Below are 18,083 nucleotides of genomic sequence, written 5' to 3' on the forward strand. Positions count from 1 at the left end.
GAGGTGTTGTTAATTTCCTGGGAGCATTCACCCCCCGTTGACTTGGCACTTGTAGTGGTGTTGGTTTAAGCCAGGCAGTGTTTGCCCTGCAGTCAGTTGGTGCTGCAAAGGTGTGGGAAGGGAGTCACCCTCACTTTCTGTTTTAAACAATCTCATGTGGATCAGCATCACAGTTAAGTGCACAACACATGAAATATCTTTTTTAATGCTCTATTTGCCTCTCAAATACAAAGAAACACCAATTTTCTCACAGCTCTTACAGTTCTTTTAAGAACTGCACAAGAGTTAATTCTTTGATTTTCATGTACAATTTGGGTCGAGAAAGTGCTTCAGGCACCCTTGCAGAAAGGAAAGAGAATATGCTGAACTATTCTGCTGCATTATTTATATAACACACATTTTTGTGCACTTGGACTGCCAACACTGCCATGCAATAAAACCCCTCTTTTGTCAGCTCAGAAGTCTCTGTAAAACCACACAATTTCTAAGCTCCCAATTCAAATCCTATTTTTCTTTTGGCCTTTTTTGCAAACCACAAATCCAAAAATGACTGATGTAAGTAACATGATATTAGTACTTGGCTTGACAAAGGCACAGCTGCTGTGTATCAGTGGCACGTTCAGCAAAGTGCTGAGAGCAATTTTCTTCTGCATCCAAAAATATTAGTGGCCATATAGACATCTTGATTGACTGTGTGAGTCAGAGTCACTTGATTCCTGCCTTAAGTGAGGCTTTCAGTGATCAGAGGAGGAGAAAATAAGCATCTTCTGGCCTGTTTTGCCACCTTTGATCTAAACTTTTCCAATTGCTTTTGGAGCACCAAGGAAAGCTACACAACTCCACTGAGAAGGAACAAGAGAGTGCTGAGCAACAACTCTGCCAGGGAAACTGGTGGAACAGAGAGCAGCAGTTACTTAACAGCACACCCCCATGGTTCATGACAGAAAGGAAAATTGCTGCGTGCAATTAAAATGGATGAGGAAAAGTCACAGGAAATAATTCTTCATTTCAGAATTTGGCAAAATCAGTGACCCTATTCAGCTCACAGCAGTAAGATCAATAAGGGCACAGCCTGTCAACTATCTGCATGCTGAATTTGAAAGCTGGCATTTAGACACATGCAGTTCCATCAGATCTGGCCTGGCTTCTCACTGTAGCACCATATGGAATAACCCTTCAGAAGGGCACCTGTTGTCATAAACAGGGAGGGGCCACTTGAAGCACAAATCCAAGGGATTTACAGAGCTCAAGCTCCCACAGGAAGGATTCAGCATCTTCCCTCTCTTACAGCAACTGAGACCTTCTGCAAGGCCCCTCAAAGGGACTTTGCTCCTACATTAACAGCCTGTACCCTCACTCACACAAGGAGTGACCAGATCCTTGGACTCCTCAGCCTTTCCCTCAGGTTTCTGGGATGGCTCTTGACAGCATTTACTCACCAGTGACCCCCAAGGGGCTGAGGTGGCTTCAGCAGCCAGGACCGGTGACAAAGCAGTTCATTTCTCCAGCTGGAATGCCAAAGATTTGGCTCTCTTGGCTCACACCAAAGTCAGACCTTGCCATCCCAAGCCCTGCCTGACAGGGAGAGCAGTTTCCAGCCATCCAAGCAGAGATCACCCAGCTTTTTACCAAGGCTCTGTGGACCAACACAGCATGAGAATGAAGCAAAACCAGACAAATGTCCTTTTAGACTGGTCTGGCTTTACCTGTGTGACCTTCCCAGCCCCTCTGTGGCACTGTCCTTGGAGGGTGTTCCTGCACAATAACCACCAGACACGTTTGACAACAGCTGCTAAATGAGTCATCTTGCCTTGAGTATTTTTCCCATCCCTCTGGCTACAAATCACAAATATTTACCTGTTCCCTGTTAGAAATTAAGGTCACCAGATGGCATGGTTTGCCTCTGACAGCTCTGGGTTTTTTTCCTTAAAGCGTTTTGTTTTCAGCTGAGTTTGGACAAGGGCAGTGGAACAGCACTACAGGACTCAGAAGTTCGATCAAAGCAAAGTCAGGAGCCCTCTGTGTCCCTGAGCTGCTCGGCTGCAGCCAGGGCAGAGAACCATCCATGTTCAGGACTTGCTTCTTCCCAAGGACTGGGTTCCCCGACTTTAAATGGATTATCTGGGTGGGACTCAGCTCAGATCAGTCACACAGTCTGTATCAGCTTGAACACTCATTTTGGCTTCATCCACAGTTTTAAATAAGAGATTGTCAGTTCCTGTCAAAACACCAGAGTAAATGACAGCCCATCCCTGCCTGTGCATTTTCCTGTTGCCAGGAATAGCAATCCCTGCCCCTCTGGAACGCACACCCTTCTTGTCAAGCCAGCCTGACAGCTCCAACAAGAGTAAAAGCTGAAGGATTTCCACACCTGCTGCACTCCCCTGCATCCTACATCCACCGCTGCTATATCAGCATTCAAATAAATAATTGTGTATATATACATGTGTTTGTATGTAACCTTTAGCACTCTTGAGAGGATAAAAATGTGAAAATTTGAGCACTCCAGGTGCAAAAACTACACAATACACGAATCAAGCTGGATGTATTTTCATTTTCAGTACTGGCCAGCACGCAGGTCTGGGGCGCACAGACACCATGAACAGCCCTGACCCCCCTCATCTCCCCACATGTTCCCCCACACTCCCGATGAGTGCCACAGACCCCGAGCACGGACATGACACGTTCAAGATCCACCCCCACAGCCGCAGCCGAGCCCTCTTATCGTTCTCTTATCTCTCTAAATCGCCTCCTTACTCCCTCTGCCCCGCCCCGGAACGCGGCGCGCGGCCGCCGTTTCCGCGGGGACGCCTGGCGGGGGCGCACCGAGGGGGCCAACATGGCGGCGCACACGCTGTGGGGCCTGTGCCGGCCGCGCCCGGGGCTGGCGCTTCTGTGCGCCCGTTTCTCGCAGCGGACCGCCGCCGGCACCGAATACCGGAGCTCCCACAGCCTGGACAAGCTGTACCCTCCGCGGCAGGATGGAAGCGCCACCCGCACCACGGTCAGAGGGGCAGGGGGAAAGAGAAAGACGGCGTCTGGGCGGGGTTTATTGATTGATTGACAGTGGGTAGGCGGGGCTTAGTTCATGGGGATGTTATGGAGTGGGCGGGGACAAAGTAAGGGGCGGTGCTAATTGGATGGGCGGGGTCGGCTCCAGTGTTTTGGGCGGGGCCGTGGGCGGGGCCTAGCGCTGCAGTGTCAGCTGTGGGGCGTGGTATAGCTGAAGGGGCGGGGTCTGTGTGGGTGGGCGGGGCCGGGCGGGCCCGGTCCGAGCCCGTGTCCCCGGTTCGGGCGGGGCCGCAGGGACACCCCCAAACCCCCCGGCACCCCCGACACCGCCCCCGATGTGTCTTCCAGGAGGAGCCGCAGCCGCCCGCCCTCGACATCCCCATGGGTGAGCCCCTCCCACCCCCGCCAAGCTCACCCGTGCCGGGAGCCGGGCAGCGCCGCCGGGCTCCGAGTCCGTGCTCCGAGCTCGGCTCCGTCCCGGCTCAGCCCCTGCCCCTCTCTTCCAGATCGTCTGACCGTGTCCTACAGCCGGAGCAGCGGCCCCGGCGGGCAGAACGTTAATAAAGGTGAGGAACAGCTTCGCCCTTGGAAAAAACACCATTTTCGGTTGTTTTTCTGTACCGTGTGGCAAAATATTGAGAACTGGAAATTAAACAGCATCTTCACGCTGCTGGACACTTATTTTTCATTGTCATCACCCTGCACATTAACACAACTTCTGAGTCTTCATAGTGCTGGAGACCAGTGGTAACACATTGATGCTTCAAGGAACCTTTACAGGGATCATTGCTGCTACAGGTGCCACAAGGAACATCACCTCTAGCCATAGATCAAAGATAACAGAGCCCACTGGATTCTGAAAGTTCACTCTGCAATAAATTCTCAGCTTAATTCAAATAAACTTAAAATACTGCCTGTTCTGCCATTAAAAATGAGGTAGGCAGTGGTTGGCAATAAATTCTGTAGTGTCTAGAAAGGCAAATACCACGATAGGTACAAGTTTTTCTTGTAGAGTGGTGTGTCAAAATACAGTGAGAAAAGAATTGTGACCTTTCAGAAAATTCATGGAATCATCCCATGTTGAAAGCCAGCAGAGATCAGGCTGAATTATCTCATAAACCTGAGGAAGGCAGGCTGTGACATGGAATAAAGACCCTGTTTTTCCTCCCAGTGAATTCCAAGGCAGAGGTTCGGTTCCACCTGGCATCAGCCGACTGGATTCCTGAAGCTGTGAGACAAAAAATGGCTCTGATGGTACCAACCCTGCCCTTCCAACCACTGTTTCAGTGTCTCTGTCAGAACATGACAGTTCCAAGGAGGTTTCAGTGGTCACATCACGTTTTCCCATCCCTTCAGCACAGGAATAAGATAAACCGGGCTGGTGAGCTGATTGTGACCTCGGAGGAGAGTCGCTACCAAATGAGGAATCTGGCGATTTGCCTGGAAAAAATCCGGACCATGGTCACAGAGGCAGTCGAGAAACCCAAGGTGGTGTCTAAGGAGACAACACAGAAACTCATAGAGAGGTACCTTCATTAAAATTGTCATTATTTGGGTTCAGGCTATCACAATTCAATTTGCAGCATTTTTAAACAATTTTGTTCATACTCCTTTAAATTTTCTTTTTTAAGGAATATCACTGATCCATTTGATTTTAACTGCTTTGCTGGGTAATATCCCCAAAAGAGAGACTGTTCTTTTTCTATCTGAGGATGTTTGTTGGTTCATCAGATCTCAAAAGTTGAATATTTAAATGTTTTTTTTGTGCACTGAGGGATCTTTTGATTTTGTTTTAGGGTGGAAAAAATGAACCGTGAACGGCTACGACAGAAAAAAATACACTCAACTATAAAACAGAGCAGGAAGGCAGATTTCGACTGAGAACAGCAGAGATCCAAGCCCTTGGCATTCCATCTTCCTAAAGAAGTGGTGTTTACAGCTGTAGATGATGCTAAACTCATGAGCTGTATTGAATAAAAATAGCCTGAAAGTGTAAATAAAAATATTTAACATCTTATTTTGTAGCCAATGATACAGTGTGATGGTCAATCATTTTTCAGAATAATTATTGTTCACATTCAAGAGGAACTAAAAATTCTTGTCAGACACTCTTTTTTTAATGTTCTTTGTGTTCTTCAAGCAGCCTGTGCTCCATCAGAGCACCCTCTTCTGCTGAACACAAAGCTACAGTAGATTTTTGGGGAAAGAAGAGTAACAACAGTCTCAACAGCATATCTAAGTAGAAAATAGAATCTTAAAGCATTAAGTTGGGAAAAGGCCTCGAGGATCATCAAGTCTATCCCTTAGAGTATCCACTGTTCCTTCTATTCCCTTCTTTCAGCTTTATTCCTTTCATTGATTTTTATCTAACCAACCAAAGCACATAATTTGGTTAAGCTAAAGCCACATCAGGAATTTGGCAGAAATCTCAGCACTAGGAGACAGAACCCAACCTGTAACTGCAGAAGGTTTCTGGCCTTTGAAGTGGGACACCAAAAATCCTTTGGATGAGTCCTCCAAGCTCGTTAGTGGACCCTGTTTAAGGAGAATGAAGCTCTGTGGTGTGATGTGTTTCACCACTGCCAAGTAGGATTACTGGGAGGCTCAAAGAAAGCAAAATTATCCTTTTGTGGGGTTTTTTATGTCTGGTAGGGCCCCTGTGGCCAAATGGATAAGGCAGTGGCCTTCTAAATCAGGATTGTGGGTTTGACTCCCACCTGGGTGGGGAGAGGTGGTTCTGTTTTAGGAAAACCTCAAATAAGAGAGGGATGACTTCCCTGGGGTTTATTTGGGGCACACGGAGCTATCAGGGTTCTGCTTCATCCCCTTCGGAAGGGGAGCTTTGAGCTCTCCCCTGACAGGGTGTCTGATCTGCGTTAAAAGCCCAGATCCTCCCCAAAATGGATTGCTGAGGGGATGCAGGAGCACTCCAATGCATCCTAACATCCCAGAAAACCCTGCCCTGGCCTCTGCACTCCTCAGACACCTCGTTTCACATTTTCCCTCACCGAAAGCTTTTCTGCAAGGAATCACTGAAAGATTCAGGGTGGAAAAGAGTTTTATCAAGTCCAACCCAGCACTGCCATGTTCACCATCAAACCACGTTCTCAAATGCCTCGTTTTGTGAAAAACGAGGTTCACTTTCCTGGTAAATTTTAAAAGGTTTAATAAAAGACCGTAAAAGACAAACAATGAAGCAAAAGGTTGTACAGCTGGGTGCTTAGCCTTTAGCCAAGAGCATACCCTAACTCAGAAAACACTTCTTTAAATGCACCAACATGTTGCATATTCATAGACCTTCATGCATTATTCAAAACATCCTCCCCTACCTGTAAATCAATATGAAGTCCCTGATAATGGTAGATCAATTAATTCTTCCCCTGGCGTTCTGGTGTGTCACCGATAATCCAAAAATGTGAAGAATTTCCTGATTATCTTTTTTTTTTTACCATTCTCTGAGTTAGTTACATGAAGAAAAGCTTTTTACATTATCATGTTATAGTCCAAGAAAAAATACATGTTTATCACACTACTTGTTCTAAGTTTGGTTAATAGCAGAACTAAAATAAACTATATTCATACAGCAAAGTTTTTCAACATTATACGTATTCATTTTAATATTTGCGAAAAGCCAATAATATAATATATACTCATAACATACATCCACACACGTCCTGAACACTTCCAGGGATGGTGAATCCCCTTTTTCCCTGGGCATGGGAGGCGGTCCCTGCCAGCAGCCCTCTCACAGGTACAGGTGTCTGAAGCTCCATGCTGTGCCCTGGCCTTTACAAACAAGGGGATGTCGCTGCTTGCGATGTTTTTGTGACACTGAACGTCCTCTATCACCACCATCACCATCCAGCACAGCAGCAGCCTCAGCTGAGCTCCCCATCCCCAGCTGACCTCGCTGCCCCGGGCTCCTTTTCCTCAGATTTGTAAAACTTGGGTTCAAGCAAAGGCATAAAGCCCGCGACGAGCAGGTGACACCGGGGCGTGGAGGAGCGGGAATTTCAGGGTTAAAAAGCAGATCCCGAGGTTGCGCCCGGTGTAACACGGCGGAAAATTTGTGATTCACGCCGGGAGGTGCGAGATGGAGAGCGGGGAAGCCGCACGGGGCTGCGGGAAGAGGCGAATCGCGATCCCCGCCCCAACGAACCCGGACGTGGTGCGGAACACCCCGGGATGAGAAAAGAATCACCCCAGATGGGACTCGAACCCACAATCCCTGGCTTAGGAGGCCAGTGCCTTATCCATTAGGCCACTGGGGCCGCGCACTCGCGTGTTCGAGGCGCTGTCACTTAACTCTCTGCTGGCCAGACGGGAGCGTGGCTGCTGTGGGCGGGCACGGGAGATTCCGGCCGGTCCTGCCGGGACCACCCGCGTCTGAGCAGCGAGGCCCCGCTCCCCACCCTCCTCCATCTCCCACACCTCAGCTCAGAAGCGCCAATGCGAGGTGGAGATGTGTGTGGGAGGGGAAATGGAGATCCCTGCACAGCCCCCTCGGCCCCGCCGGGAGCTGCCGGTGCCGGTTTGGGGTGCAGTGAAGCCCCGAATCATCCCCGAACCGGGCGCTCGCTCCGGACCCCGCGGAGGCAGCGCAGGGGGCCCGGGGCGCGCCGTGGCGGAGGCCGTGGTGGCCGAGCGGACAGAGTGCCATGTCTGCTAAGGGAGGGTACGCGGGTTCGAATCCCCCTTGGGGTATCACAACCTCAAGCACTCCCACCCACCAGCAGCTGCTGGATCCAGCAGCGCCCATAGAAAGGGCAGGGAATTCGTATTCCCCACCGAAACACAGCAACCTGAACCTCGGACTAGCACTCCAGGAACTCACTTGGCATTCGTGGCAGGAACGAAAATCTCGTCCCTTTACTTTTCCCAAGAATCGGCCCACTTCCCCGGTTCTGAGCTCCAGGTTCACCCGCCCCCGAGCGCTGCCCCTCTGAGGGGTGTGAATTGCCCCTCACTGGCATGGGCCCTCGGGCAAAACCTCGCCGTAAATGAGCTGAAATGAAACTCTCACCCCGCAGCGATCTTCCGCCGAGGCGAAATTGAATGCTTGGCTTTAAAACAACCACGAAGGGACTCGAACCCTCAATCTTCTGATCCGAAGTCAGACGCCTTATCCATTAGGCCACGTGGTCACCCACACGAGTGGCTCCGGGCGGTGTCACACACTGGGGGCTCTTTGGGTACCCCCGGGTACCCCGATATTCACCCCAGGGCATCCCCGCTCTCCATCCCTCCTGCGAGTGTGGCTGGCTGTCCCCACCCAGCCCTGGTGATGGAGGTCCCCCCTCCCCGGGACATCGTGTGCCACTAGGTCACTGTAGATGTGACTGTCACAGTGTCACCGTGCCACCAGTGACAGGCACCGCTGCAGCAGAACGCTGTAACACTATTGGAAAAACACCATGGGCCTCATTTACCTGTTTATTCTCCACCTGCTGCAGCCGCTCTCCTCAAAACCCGTGCTTCTCATTTAATCCCAAAAAATGCTTCCCAAAGCCCACCACAGGAAGGTATTTTAATCAGTGGCACCGTGCCCAGGGCTTCATCGCTTTCCAGGCAGCACAGCCTCCCACACCTAAGAGAGAAAAACTAGTTAAAAAGAAACTTCACTTTGTGTTTTACTGGTGTGGCATTACTCCGACCACAGCTGCCTTTAAAATCCATTAACTACGAAGGAAAAGACCCTCCAGGCAGATTTTCAATGAAACAAATGAGAGGGCGTTACCCCAAAGGCACTTATGGGGAGCACTTTGGCCCCAGGGCAGCACAGCTGAACTCTGTGACCCCATTGACCAGCCCCTCATGGAGAGTGGTTTCTGATGGAGTAAAGCTTCCGGACATCCCAGCTTGTCTTGCTCTGGGAAGAGGCCCCCCATGCAAAGTGGACATGAACCAGCATCAATGGGCTTCTTGTTGGGGCTCGGGTGCAGCTGATAATGCAGGGAGCACCTGGAAGGAGAGAAAAATGCAGCTGAAATTCCCTGACTCAAGAAAAACCCAGCTCTGCCCAGACAAAGGTGACTAAACAACTGCAACTGCTCTGCTTTGGTGCCTCCTGGGACACTTTGAAGGATGTCCATGACCTGGCCAGAGCTATCCTTTCACTAACATCCCTTCAAAAATCAGCCTTTCATTAACACCTCTCCTCTCATCCACAGGTCCCAAAGCAAAGCTTTTGTTATCCCCTCCATCACAGCCTCACCTGAGCTCTGGGACCACACAACTTACTGGACAAAACCTCAACCTTTGCACCCAAGCCTGGGGCAGTTTGTATCTGCTTCTCGTTGTTTCCCTTTTTCATTAAATCTAAACAGGAACCACTGGCCAGGAGCAGTCACATCATCCCATCCACAGCGGCTCTTTCCACATGGAGTGAGCCTGGAGCTGTCATGGGGACCTCGCTGTCCCAAAACACATCCTGGACCACCATGACCTCCCTCTTTGGTCTTTCCCCACATCAGGCTCCATGTCCAGTGTTGTGTTCGGACAGGGTGCTCATCTATCCACACCTCTGGGCTCTCCCGGCGCATCAGCCTCCTCACCTGGAGAATGTCTTCTCCTGCAGGGGCAGCAGGAGGACGAGGCCCGGCCCCCTGAAAAGGGGAGGAAGAGCATGGAAATACGGCTGGCAGAGGCAAAACGGACGACTCACCCCAGATGGGACTCGAACCCACAATCCCTGGCTTAGGAGGCCAGTGCCTTATCCATTAGGCCACTGGGGCTGCGCAGGCCGCGCGCCCCGGCCCGCGGGAACGGCCCCGACCCCGCTCTGAGGGGGCGTCCCGGGGCCCCCGCGGGACGGGGCCACACCGGGGCTGGGGCGGCGCCGCGCCGGGAGCACCGCGACCAAAGCTGGGCTTGCGTTTTCCCTTCACCCCCGGAGGGGCAGAGATGCGAGGGGAGAAACGGGAAAAGATGATTTAAAAGTGTGGGGCGGTGGGGGAAAAAAGGCCGACCACGAAGGGACTCGAACCCTCAATCTTCTGATCCGAAGTCAGACGCCTTATCCATTAGGCCACGCGGTCGCTGTGTTGTAGCCCCCCAGTGATGCTGGCAACCCCCGGCATCGCCCCCGCGCCCCTCCCGGGTCCCTCTGGAGGGTACGGACAGCGGCCGGGGGACAGGGGGACACGGGGGTCTGTGAGGGACAGGGGGGGACACGGGGGTCTGTGAGGGACAGGGGGGTCTGTGGGGGACACGGGGTTTGTGAGGGACACAGGAGTCTATGGGGGACACGGGGCACCAGGGGGAACAGGGGGGTCTTTGGGGACAAGGCGGTCCACGGGAGACACAGGCATGAGTAGAGAACATGGGAGTCCGAGGGGGACAGGGGTTGGCAGGGGACACAGCTGGGGAAGGACCATCCGCTGCCATGGGGAATTCTGCTGCCAGAGGGGGGATCAAGTGTGGGACTTGCTGACTGCAATTGCTGCCCTGGAGCCATTCGTAGAATCACAGAATCATGGAATATCCTGGGCTGGAAGGGTCCCACAAGGGTCACTGGGATGACAGCAGAAATGGAGAGGAAGGGAGCAGAGGAAAATATAGACAGATAAAAAACCTGGAAGTCTCTGAGCCTTTCATCTTAGCTGTGAGGACTCAGAAAAGAACACGAGGAGTATGGGAGATCAGGAAGGAGGCAGAAGCAGAAATTCCATGGGTGCATGGAAGGCTCAGTGGGCAATGAGGACATGGTGTGGTCTGCTGGGGAGCAGGAAGGGGCTCAAAGGAGAGCAGCCTCCCCCACAGCCCTCAGTCACACAGGCACTAATTCCTTATCCCTTTCAGTGGGGTTGCAGCAAACTCTCAGCCCTGTAAATGAGACTAAATTTGCTACTGAGTAGCTCTGGCTCTTTGCCTTTTCTGTGTGGAGATGGGTCCTTTTTAATCCTCTCCCTCAAACTGTTGGATTTTTTTTAATGACCTTATTTTTCTTTGACCACAACTAAAGGCTGCTCCCAAGAGCCAGCTGAGTGCATCAAACCATTAGCAAATTCTTCCTTCCAACAGATAAAATATCTGTTTACAAAAATCCATCCCTCATTAATAAATATCAAATCAACTTCCACATAACAAATGACGTGTCCTGGTCTGGTTCATAAGACACACGGTACCATTCTCCTCCTTAAGTGGAAGCAGGAGATGATGCAGGGAGTTTTTGTAGCCATCCTCATCTTTTCTCTTGGGACAGGTAAGTGCAAGGGGGATAGAAAACCTTGGAGGAATTCTGTTCTCGTCTTGTGAGAAGGGATTTTTGTGTATTAACGATGTTTTTCATATCCACATCTCTTCACCCTTTCTCTTTTGATGCATCTCTCATAGGTTGAGGTCTTGCCTGATGTTTTTGTGTTTCAAGTGGAATTCTCTTTCCAGCAGGGGCTGCTCCAAAGTACCTCTGCACCTACTATGACATTGTTGACTACCTGAACATCTCCTCTCACAACAAGCTGCACACATACATCCTGCCCAAGATAAATCTGGAGGAGCCTGTGGAAGTGAAGATGGATTTCATGCTGGTGGCAATTCTCTCTGTGGTAATGACCAAAATTAGTCTGTAGAACAGGAAACCGGGATATTACAAGGTTAGGGCTTGAGTCTTCTGACAGCAAGTCCATAGGGGTGAGAATCAGCCCCTTCCACTTCATCTTTCTGCTCTTGGAAAGCACTTTTGGAAGATCTGGAGTATTTTCTCCAACTCCTTCCAGAAGTCACATCCAGATGAGCAGCCTGCTTTGTAGGAGGCTCCAAAAACCCTGCAGAGTGCCTGAACTGCACAGGGCATTTGCAGGACACTGCCATGGAAAAGTTAACAATAATCTATTGTTTTTCCTAACCATTGCACTGTGTGCTCCCACTCTTCAGCCGTAGGATCAAGAGCCACAAGCTCTCCTCCCAAGCCCAGTTACTGCAGTCTGTGCTCGGGGAGGAGCTTCTGCATTGGATACATCTAAGAAAATCAGCTAAATATCTTTGTTTCTCCAGGTGGAAAAGCTCCAGACAGTCAGTTTTTACTTCGTCCTGAACCTGGTAGGTTCCTCAAGAGCGTTTCTCTCCTGATGCCCAGTACAAAGTCTGGTGCCCAGCCCAGAGCTCATCTCACTCCTGCAACTTCTTCCCTCAGGAATGGCAGAACCCTTTTGCAACCTGGGACCCACTGGATTTTTGTAACATTTCTGAAATTATTCTGCCCATGGATACATATTGGTCACCCCCCGTCTTCATCTTAGAGCGGTAGGTTCCCCTTTCGTTTTTATTCACTGGCTTAACAGAAATACAATGGATGCAAACTGTTGGTTGTATTATAGGAAATGGGATAAACTCAGATGACTGAAAGTTGTTCCCTTGAGCTCTCTGTAACCAAGAGCATCCTAATTTAGATTAATGGTGACCACAGTTTATACAAAGCACTTAGTGGCTCTGTAATACTGTAACAGCTCCTAAAATATCCTATCTGGGCTGTAGCTAAAACTAAGGAAGCAGCAGAAACCAGCTCTGTTGAGGAATAAAGTGACCTTTAGTAGTGTGTGGAAAGGAACAGGGCAGAGCACTGAGGGTCTGACACAGGGATGGGCACCTCTACCAGCTCTCCAGAGGGAGCAAGGAGTGGGAAGCAGAGCCAGGAATGAGCTCCTGCCCTGGTGAGGGCAGGAAGCAGAGGGCAGAGAGGCAGGAGGTGCTCAGGAGGTGTGGAGCTACAGCAAACCTTGGTCCCAAAGGGCTCATGGGCTTCTCTCAGCCCTGGTTTCCTCTTCTGCTGCTGCATCCCGTGGCTGGGTGATGGCTCAGAGCCCCCCAGACAGGGTGTTAACAGCCTGGTTTTATGGGATTGAGGCACAGGCAGGCTCAGGCTCAGCTCCTCTCCCTGTCTGTTCCCTGCAGAGTGAGTGGGCAAAACCCAGAGCTGAATTACATGGTCCTCATGCACAACGGCAGCTTCAACTCCACCCGGCCCTTCCAGGTCACCCTGACGTGCAGTCTGATAATCCTCAAGTTCCCCTTCGACACCCAGACCTGCAACTTGAGCATAGCTTCATTCCTCTACCCAGGTACAGCTGCAGGCTGAGCTTTACCACCTCTGGGCTGAATTTGGAGAAGGACTAGATGAGATGTGCCCTCGTAGCTCCTGGACCCCTGAGCAGCACCACATGCTCACAGTGGGGTTGAGGTCATATGAGACCAGGGAAAATGAGTTAAAATGCTGCCCTTCTGTCCTGGCACATTTCCCAGCAACATCTCTGGAACAATCTAGATATTCTGTGGCAAGCCCCTCCCAGGACTGGTTTCTACAAGAGACCCGAGACCAGGAGGTTTCCTGCAAAACTGTTACTTATTCACATAGAATCTTATAAGACTGATCTTTAAATACACTTGAAAGCCATGGAAATGGTAGGAAATTTATCATAGAATCCTAAGGTTGGAAAAGATTTCCAAGAACACCAAATCCAGCCATTAAAAGGACACTTTCAGGGATTCAAACTGCAGCTAGAATTCATCCCAACAGGAAGGGCTGAAATATAAGCAGAGGTGACACAGAATCTTCCCAGTCTGATACACAAAGGACAACTTCCCTAATTCACCAGATGTTTCCCCTCTGATCCACATTCCCAGAGACCTTTTTAATTTCTCCCTCATGGGCTAAGAAACCCGAGCAGTGCATGAAACCTTCCCCTTCCCTGTCTGCACACACCCTCAGTTGGGTGGGAAAGGGAGAGGAATAACTGACCTCTAATAAATTCCTAAATTCTTCAACTTCCCTCCCCCTCTGCCTCTTGCCCAAGCAGTAACAGACTTTGTCATGAAGACGAGACGGACACCAGCTGAGATCATGAAAGACAGCCAGAGTTTCTTTCTAACTGATGGAGAATGGAAGTTCACCAACCTGAGCATCATTGAATATACAGAAACGTTGGATGACAAAGATTTTTCTGTGGTTACCTATCTGGTATGGCAGCACTTCCACATTATATTGCATTGATTTGGCACCAAAAAAAGCCCAGTATAAAACAAGATTATTTTTTACATTAGGGGACCAGCATTTGCCAACACATTGAGTCATCTCCTGCTCATCAAATTTTGTCCATCTTCCTCAACAGATTTCTATGGAGAGACGACCCACTCTCTACATTCTGAACCTGATCCTCCCAACATGTGCCCTGTACTTGCTGGACATGGCTGTGTTGTTTGGACCCAGCTCTCTTGAAGAGAAAATCAACTTCCAGATTGCCATCATCCTTGGCAGCTCCATGCTGGCTGTGATTCTCAACAACAGCCTCCCAACTTCCTCCAACAAACCACCCATAATAGGTACCCATCTTTCTCAAATAAACCTTAATTTTCACCCAGATATCAGCCCTAAGGAAGGTCTTTGGGTGTTTATAGACACATTCATGAACACTTGAAGTCATGAACAGCTAAGCTTGATTAGCTTGCTGGAGTTAGACTTTCTCTGTGCCCCACCAGGCAATGGAATGTAAGAAAATGCCAATTATCCAGCTCTCTGTGTTTTCCTGTTGTTCTGCAGTGGTGTTTTTCCTGGGCACCTTCCTGCTCATGATCATGGCTGTGTTAGACACCTTCTTCCTGTTGTACCAGCAGCGCAAATCCCTGCGCTTGAACAAGGTTCTCAGAAGCTTCCAGCAAGGTAAAACAATCCCTAACACCTTTAACAGTTTGGGTTTGGGGCATTTTCCTGCACATTTGTTGGAGCCAGGGTGGGTTTCCTCAGGGCAAACAGTGCCCCAGGCAGTGGCCCCGCTGTACTGACACTGCCCTTTGCTCCCTGCAGAGCCACAGGAGCTGCCCAAGGGACCCCCAGGCAACCTGGCCAAGGGGGGTCCCCAAGTGCTGCACCCGCCCGAGAAGGCCCAGGGACAAAGGCAGCCAACCAAGCGCCTCTGGCAGCTGCAGGAACTGGACCCGTTCCTGCCAGTTCTGGAGAAGGTGCTTCTCTACAGCCACCTCTTCCTGTCCCTGTTCTTTTTTACTGTGATTTCTGTAAAATGGAGCACCTGAAGATTAGCTCTGCTTACCGCCAGCTCAGTTGTTCTCCACTGTGTTGCTTCTGACTCCCTGCTGTAATTTGCTCCAGTTCAATTCAAAGCTGCAGTTCAGTTGCCTGAATAAAATTAAATTAAAATCCAATGCCACAAGACACGAGATCTGCATGCGTAGTGCTTTGTACTCTGATTCAGTAGAACTACAGATGTTCTTGAAGTATTCTGTGGGCTACTAAGGTATTTGAATAAAATAGTTGTAAAATCTGGGAATAACACCTTCATTTTACCTATCAGTAATTCTGACATCAAACATGACCAAGAGGAAAGGGAGTTGATTGCCTTCTTGGTCCCTGCTACCAAAACAAACTCATGGGTAGAAAACACAAAATCCAGGAAAAGTGGAATGTTTGCGAGTTACTGTATTGCTCCATGTTACTCAGAACTCATGCCTCAGATCTAAGCCACAGACAGAGAAAGCTCTTTATTTATAAGATCATAGAGTCTGACAGTCATTAAATTGCTCCCTGACCAGTTTACAGATCAGCAATTGGCTTGTGGGGCCAGTATGGATATTTCTCCTTGTTCAGTTTGGTTTCAGGGAAGGCATCACTCAGGTCTTCCAATGTCATCTGTTCAAAGGGAATCATGCTCTTGAGCTTCTGGAGCTGTGGAAGCAGGGACAAACACAAGTCAGTTGTCAGTAGAAAGGAGCAAAGCACACCCAGGAGAGCAAGGGGTGTGCCAGGGTGGGTTCCAGAGAATATTCCCTAAGCAAAGTCCAGCCTCACCTCCTGCTCGTACTGGGCGATGCGGGCTTTGGAAGCCTGGATGTACTCAGCAGTGCTCTTGGCCTGGGGAGAGCAGAGCACGTGGGGAGTGTGGTTATGATAAAGACACTGACCCACAGCGAACCTGCACACACACCCTCACCATGCTTTCAGTTGGCATTAAAATCCATCATTGTTACACTGGGTAACTGATGGAATTTCCAGCAGATCCCAAACAGCCAAACTCTTCGCTGTGCAGGGATCCCCTTGCTCAGAAAGACAGGGACACGTGTGAAGGGCAGAGCTGTGCCCTGGATCAGCTTGCCCTGCCTGTGCAGGGGCACATCCAGAACATCACCACCCCCTCACCCCTTCTCATCCCCACAGAAGGCAGGGACAGCCTCAGTGGTAGGGGATGGTTCACTTACAGCTTCCTTCTCCTGGGCATCAATCTTGGCAGTTTGTGTATCCACTGGCTCAGGAACCTTTAGTGCACTGAACTGTAAATTGAAAGATAAATTTTTATAAGGTTTGTTTGACTGAAACAATCCTTCACATCGAGGTCATCTTTCCTAGTAGCAGAGGAGCATTCCCTCCTTTATTCCTAGGATTTGCTCACAACCATGTAAGTTAATGAGCTAAAAGTGATCAGTGCAGCTGTCCCTCCCAGGCAGCACTTGCTCACCCAGGAGCCTCCAGCCATCTCCTCTGTCCTACTCACCACCCCCAGGACACACAACACCACCCATTCCTCACACCACTGTAAGGAAGCTGGAAGGTCTAACACCAGAGGCTCACCCTTCAGTTATTGCCCCCAACACAAAGCTCCCAGACCCATCTGAACTCAGAGGGTGCCTCCAGTCTTGTGATGTAAATTTTCACAGTGACACAACCAACCTTCTCTGCTAATCCTGTCGTTTTCCTCTCAATGCCCCAGTTAAACTCCAAAGAGCAATACCCAGCTGGCAAGGAGACTGACCTTCTTCTGGAACTCATCCACCATTCCAGCTTTGGCAATATTAGCTTTGTAGAAAGCCCAGTCGATGGTTGGTGGCTTCTCTGGCAGTGCAGCCAACCTGAAAGGATGAAGCACAGCAGGTATGAGCAGCAAGCTGAGCATCAGCACAGCCTGCTATGGTTAGTTCAGGTGTTCTCAGGTTTGAAACAAGCTATTTCTGTAAATCCCTCTCTGCACTTGGAATGGGCTCCTCTGGACAGACAAGAAGAGCTCAGCCTGCAGCTGTGCCCCACTTCACTCAACCCCTCTGGGTGCAGCCCTTAAGGAAGGATAAAGCTGCTTCACAACACTCAGCCAGAGGCAATCAGCAACATTCCCTGTGACAGCCAGCATTTTTACCAGGCAGAGGATGCTAAACGATCTGAAAACCACACATGAATTTGTAGAGCATTTAATAGTGACAAACTTGTGCCAAAGCAAAGGGCTTTCACAGAACTGCAGCTACGGCTTTACTCTGGGGAAGATTAACTAAAGGTGATTTGCCAAAAAAAGCCACCAGCCGCCTCAAGGTGACCTGCTTTAATACCTGCGAGGACACTCGTGCGGGACCAGAGACAGCGACAGACAGCAGCACTCACAGCTGGGTGGCTGGGGAGGGCTGAGCAGCCCCAGCCACAGCGGAGCGGGGCGGGCACTCACCGGGCTGTCAGCGCATCGTTGCGGGTCTTCAGCGCGTTGAACATGGCTCGCTGGTTCAGGGGCACTCGCTCGGCGAAGGCCGCCCAGTCCACGGCCTTAAGGGCAGCTTTGCGTCCCGCCATGGCGCCGCCTGGCCCGGGAGACACCGGTGGGTCATAGCGCCGGCGGGGACCGGGGAGCGGGGCTGGGGAGGGCGGCCCCGGTCGGGAACGCGGCACGAAGGGGGCGAGATGGGGCGGGACACGGGGGCGTGGAAGGGGTCGGGTCACGGAACAGGAGGGGGACACTGGAGGATCGGGACACGGAGAGAATGTGGACACTGGGGGACCGGGACATGAGGGGCGCTCCTGAGCCCCGCCGCGACCTCACGCTGGCCCCCGTCCTCTCCCACCATCCTCCCAACACCGAGGACGTCCCCAGGCTGTCCTGTTCCCCAGCCTCGGGATTCTGGACTCCAGATCCCGTTCCCCATCTCCGGGACCCCTTTCCCGGAGCCCCTCCCGCTCTCCCTTCCCGGACCCGCTCTCACCTTCACTGACCGACACTGCAATCCCCGCCGCCGGAAGTACCGCCCCCTCTGCGCCCACCGCCCAATCGGAACGCGGTTTCACCGGAAGACATCATCCCCGGAAGCGGCGC

General features: G+C 50.7%; 3 protein-coding genes and 4 non-coding genes across 8 annotated transcripts; 2 read left to right on the top strand and 5 right to left on the bottom strand.

Annotated features, from left to right (window-relative positions):
- Positions 1 to 2,814: 2,814 nt before the first annotated feature.
- Positions 2,815 to 5,051, top strand: MRPL58 (mitochondrial ribosomal protein L58). Of its 2 annotated transcripts, XM_014878285.2 has the most exons (6): positions 2,815 to 3,004; positions 3,361 to 3,397; positions 3,519 to 3,578; positions 4,184 to 4,266; positions 4,369 to 4,538; positions 4,809 to 5,051. In XM_014878285.2, the coding sequence occupies exons 1-6, from the start codon at positions 2,840 to 2,842 to the stop codon at positions 4,891 to 4,893; spliced, it is 600 nt and encodes a 199-aa protein (XP_014733771.2). In that variant the 5' UTR covers positions 2,815 to 2,839; the 3' UTR covers positions 4,894 to 5,051. The 2 variants fall into 2 exon arrangements, with proteins under 2 accessions (XP_014733771.2, XP_088032704.1); XM_088176578.1 differs by having other exon boundaries at positions 2,825 to 3,004; positions 4,184 to 4,538.
- A 2,159-nt stretch (positions 5,052 to 7,210) lies between these two features.
- TRNAR-CCU (transfer RNA arginine (anticodon CCU)) lies at positions 7,211 to 7,283 on the bottom strand. Its single transcript has one exon. It is a non-coding gene; the product is annotated as a tRNA-Arg (tRNA).
- Positions 7,284 to 7,492: 209 nt separating this feature from the next.
- Positions 7,493 to 15,036, top strand: LOC148221566 (5-hydroxytryptamine receptor 3A-like). The gene is made up of 10 exons (XM_088176813.1): positions 7,493 to 7,672; positions 11,155 to 11,215; positions 11,398 to 11,558; positions 12,007 to 12,051; positions 12,146 to 12,255; positions 12,904 to 13,070; positions 13,806 to 13,966; positions 14,118 to 14,328; positions 14,546 to 14,692; positions 14,810 to 15,036. The coding sequence occupies exons 1-10, from the start codon at positions 7,493 to 7,495 to the stop codon at positions 15,034 to 15,036; spliced, it is 1,470 nt and encodes a 489-aa protein (XP_088032939.1).
- TRNAR-UCG (transfer RNA arginine (anticodon UCG)) lies at positions 8,084 to 8,156 on the bottom strand. Its single transcript has one exon. It is a non-coding gene; the product is annotated as a tRNA-Arg (tRNA).
- TRNAR-CCU (transfer RNA arginine (anticodon CCU)) lies at positions 9,674 to 9,746 on the bottom strand. Its single transcript has one exon. It is a non-coding gene; the product is annotated as a tRNA-Arg (tRNA).
- TRNAR-UCG (transfer RNA arginine (anticodon UCG)) lies at positions 9,977 to 10,049 on the bottom strand. The gene has a single exon. It is a non-coding gene; the product is annotated as a tRNA-Arg (tRNA).
- Positions 15,037 to 15,477: 441 nt separating the features above from the next.
- On the bottom strand, positions 15,478 to 18,060 carry ATP5PD (ATP synthase peripheral stalk subunit d). The gene is made up of 6 exons (XM_014878234.2): positions 17,974 to 18,060; positions 17,445 to 17,574; positions 16,767 to 16,863; positions 16,216 to 16,287; positions 15,809 to 15,871; positions 15,478 to 15,685 (listed from the first exon to the last, which is right to left on the bottom strand). The coding sequence occupies exons 2-6, from the start codon at positions 17,564 to 17,566 to the stop codon at positions 15,554 to 15,556; spliced, it is 486 nt and encodes a 161-aa protein (XP_014733720.1). The 5' UTR covers positions 17,567 to 17,574; positions 17,974 to 18,060; the 3' UTR covers positions 15,478 to 15,553.
- Positions 18,061 to 18,083: the final 23 nt, after the last annotated feature.

The sequence above is a fragment of the Sturnus vulgaris genome, chromosome 20, assembly GCF_052056855.1.
Source record: "Sturnus vulgaris isolate bStuVul1 chromosome 20, bStuVul1.hap1, whole genome shotgun sequence".
Lineage (NCBI taxonomy): Eukaryota > Metazoa > Chordata > Aves > Passeriformes > Sturnidae > Sturnus > Sturnus vulgaris.

Coding starts and splice junctions, on each gene's coding strand:
- MRPL58 (XM_088176578.1), top strand. CDS start 2,840: ATGGCGGCGCACACGCTGTGGGGCCTGTGCCGGCCGCGCCCGGGGCTG. Junction 3,579..4,183: donor CGGGCAGAACGTTAATAAAG/GTGAGGAACAGC, acceptor TTTTCCTCCCAG/TGAATTCCAAGGCAGAGGTT. Junction 4,539..4,808: donor ACACAGAAACTCATAGAGAG/GTACCTTCATTA, acceptor ATTTTGTTTTAG/GGTGGAAAAAATGAACCGTG.
- LOC148221566 (XM_088176813.1), top strand. CDS start 7,493: ATGGAGATCCCTGCACAGCCCCCTCGGCCCCGCCGGGAGCTGCCGGTG. Junction 12,256..12,903: donor CCCGTCTTCATCTTAGAGCG/GTAGGTTCCCCT, acceptor TGTTCCCTGCAG/AGTGAGTGGGCAAAACCCAG. Junction 14,693..14,809: donor AATCCCTAACACCTTTAACA/GTTTGGGTTTGG, acceptor TGCTCCCTGCAG/AGCCACAGGAGCTGCCCAAG.
- ATP5PD (XM_014878234.2), bottom strand. CDS start 17,566: ATGGCGGGACGCAAAGCTGCCCTTAAGGCCGTGGACTGGGCGGCCTTC. Junction 16,864..17,444: donor AACGATGCGCTGACAGCCCG/GTGAGTGCCCGC, acceptor TCATCCTTTCAG/GTTGGCTGCACTGCCAGAGA. Junction 15,872..16,215: donor ATGCCCAGGAGAAGGAAGCT/GTAAGTGAACCA, acceptor TGCTCTCCCCAG/GCCAAGAGCACTGCTGAGTA.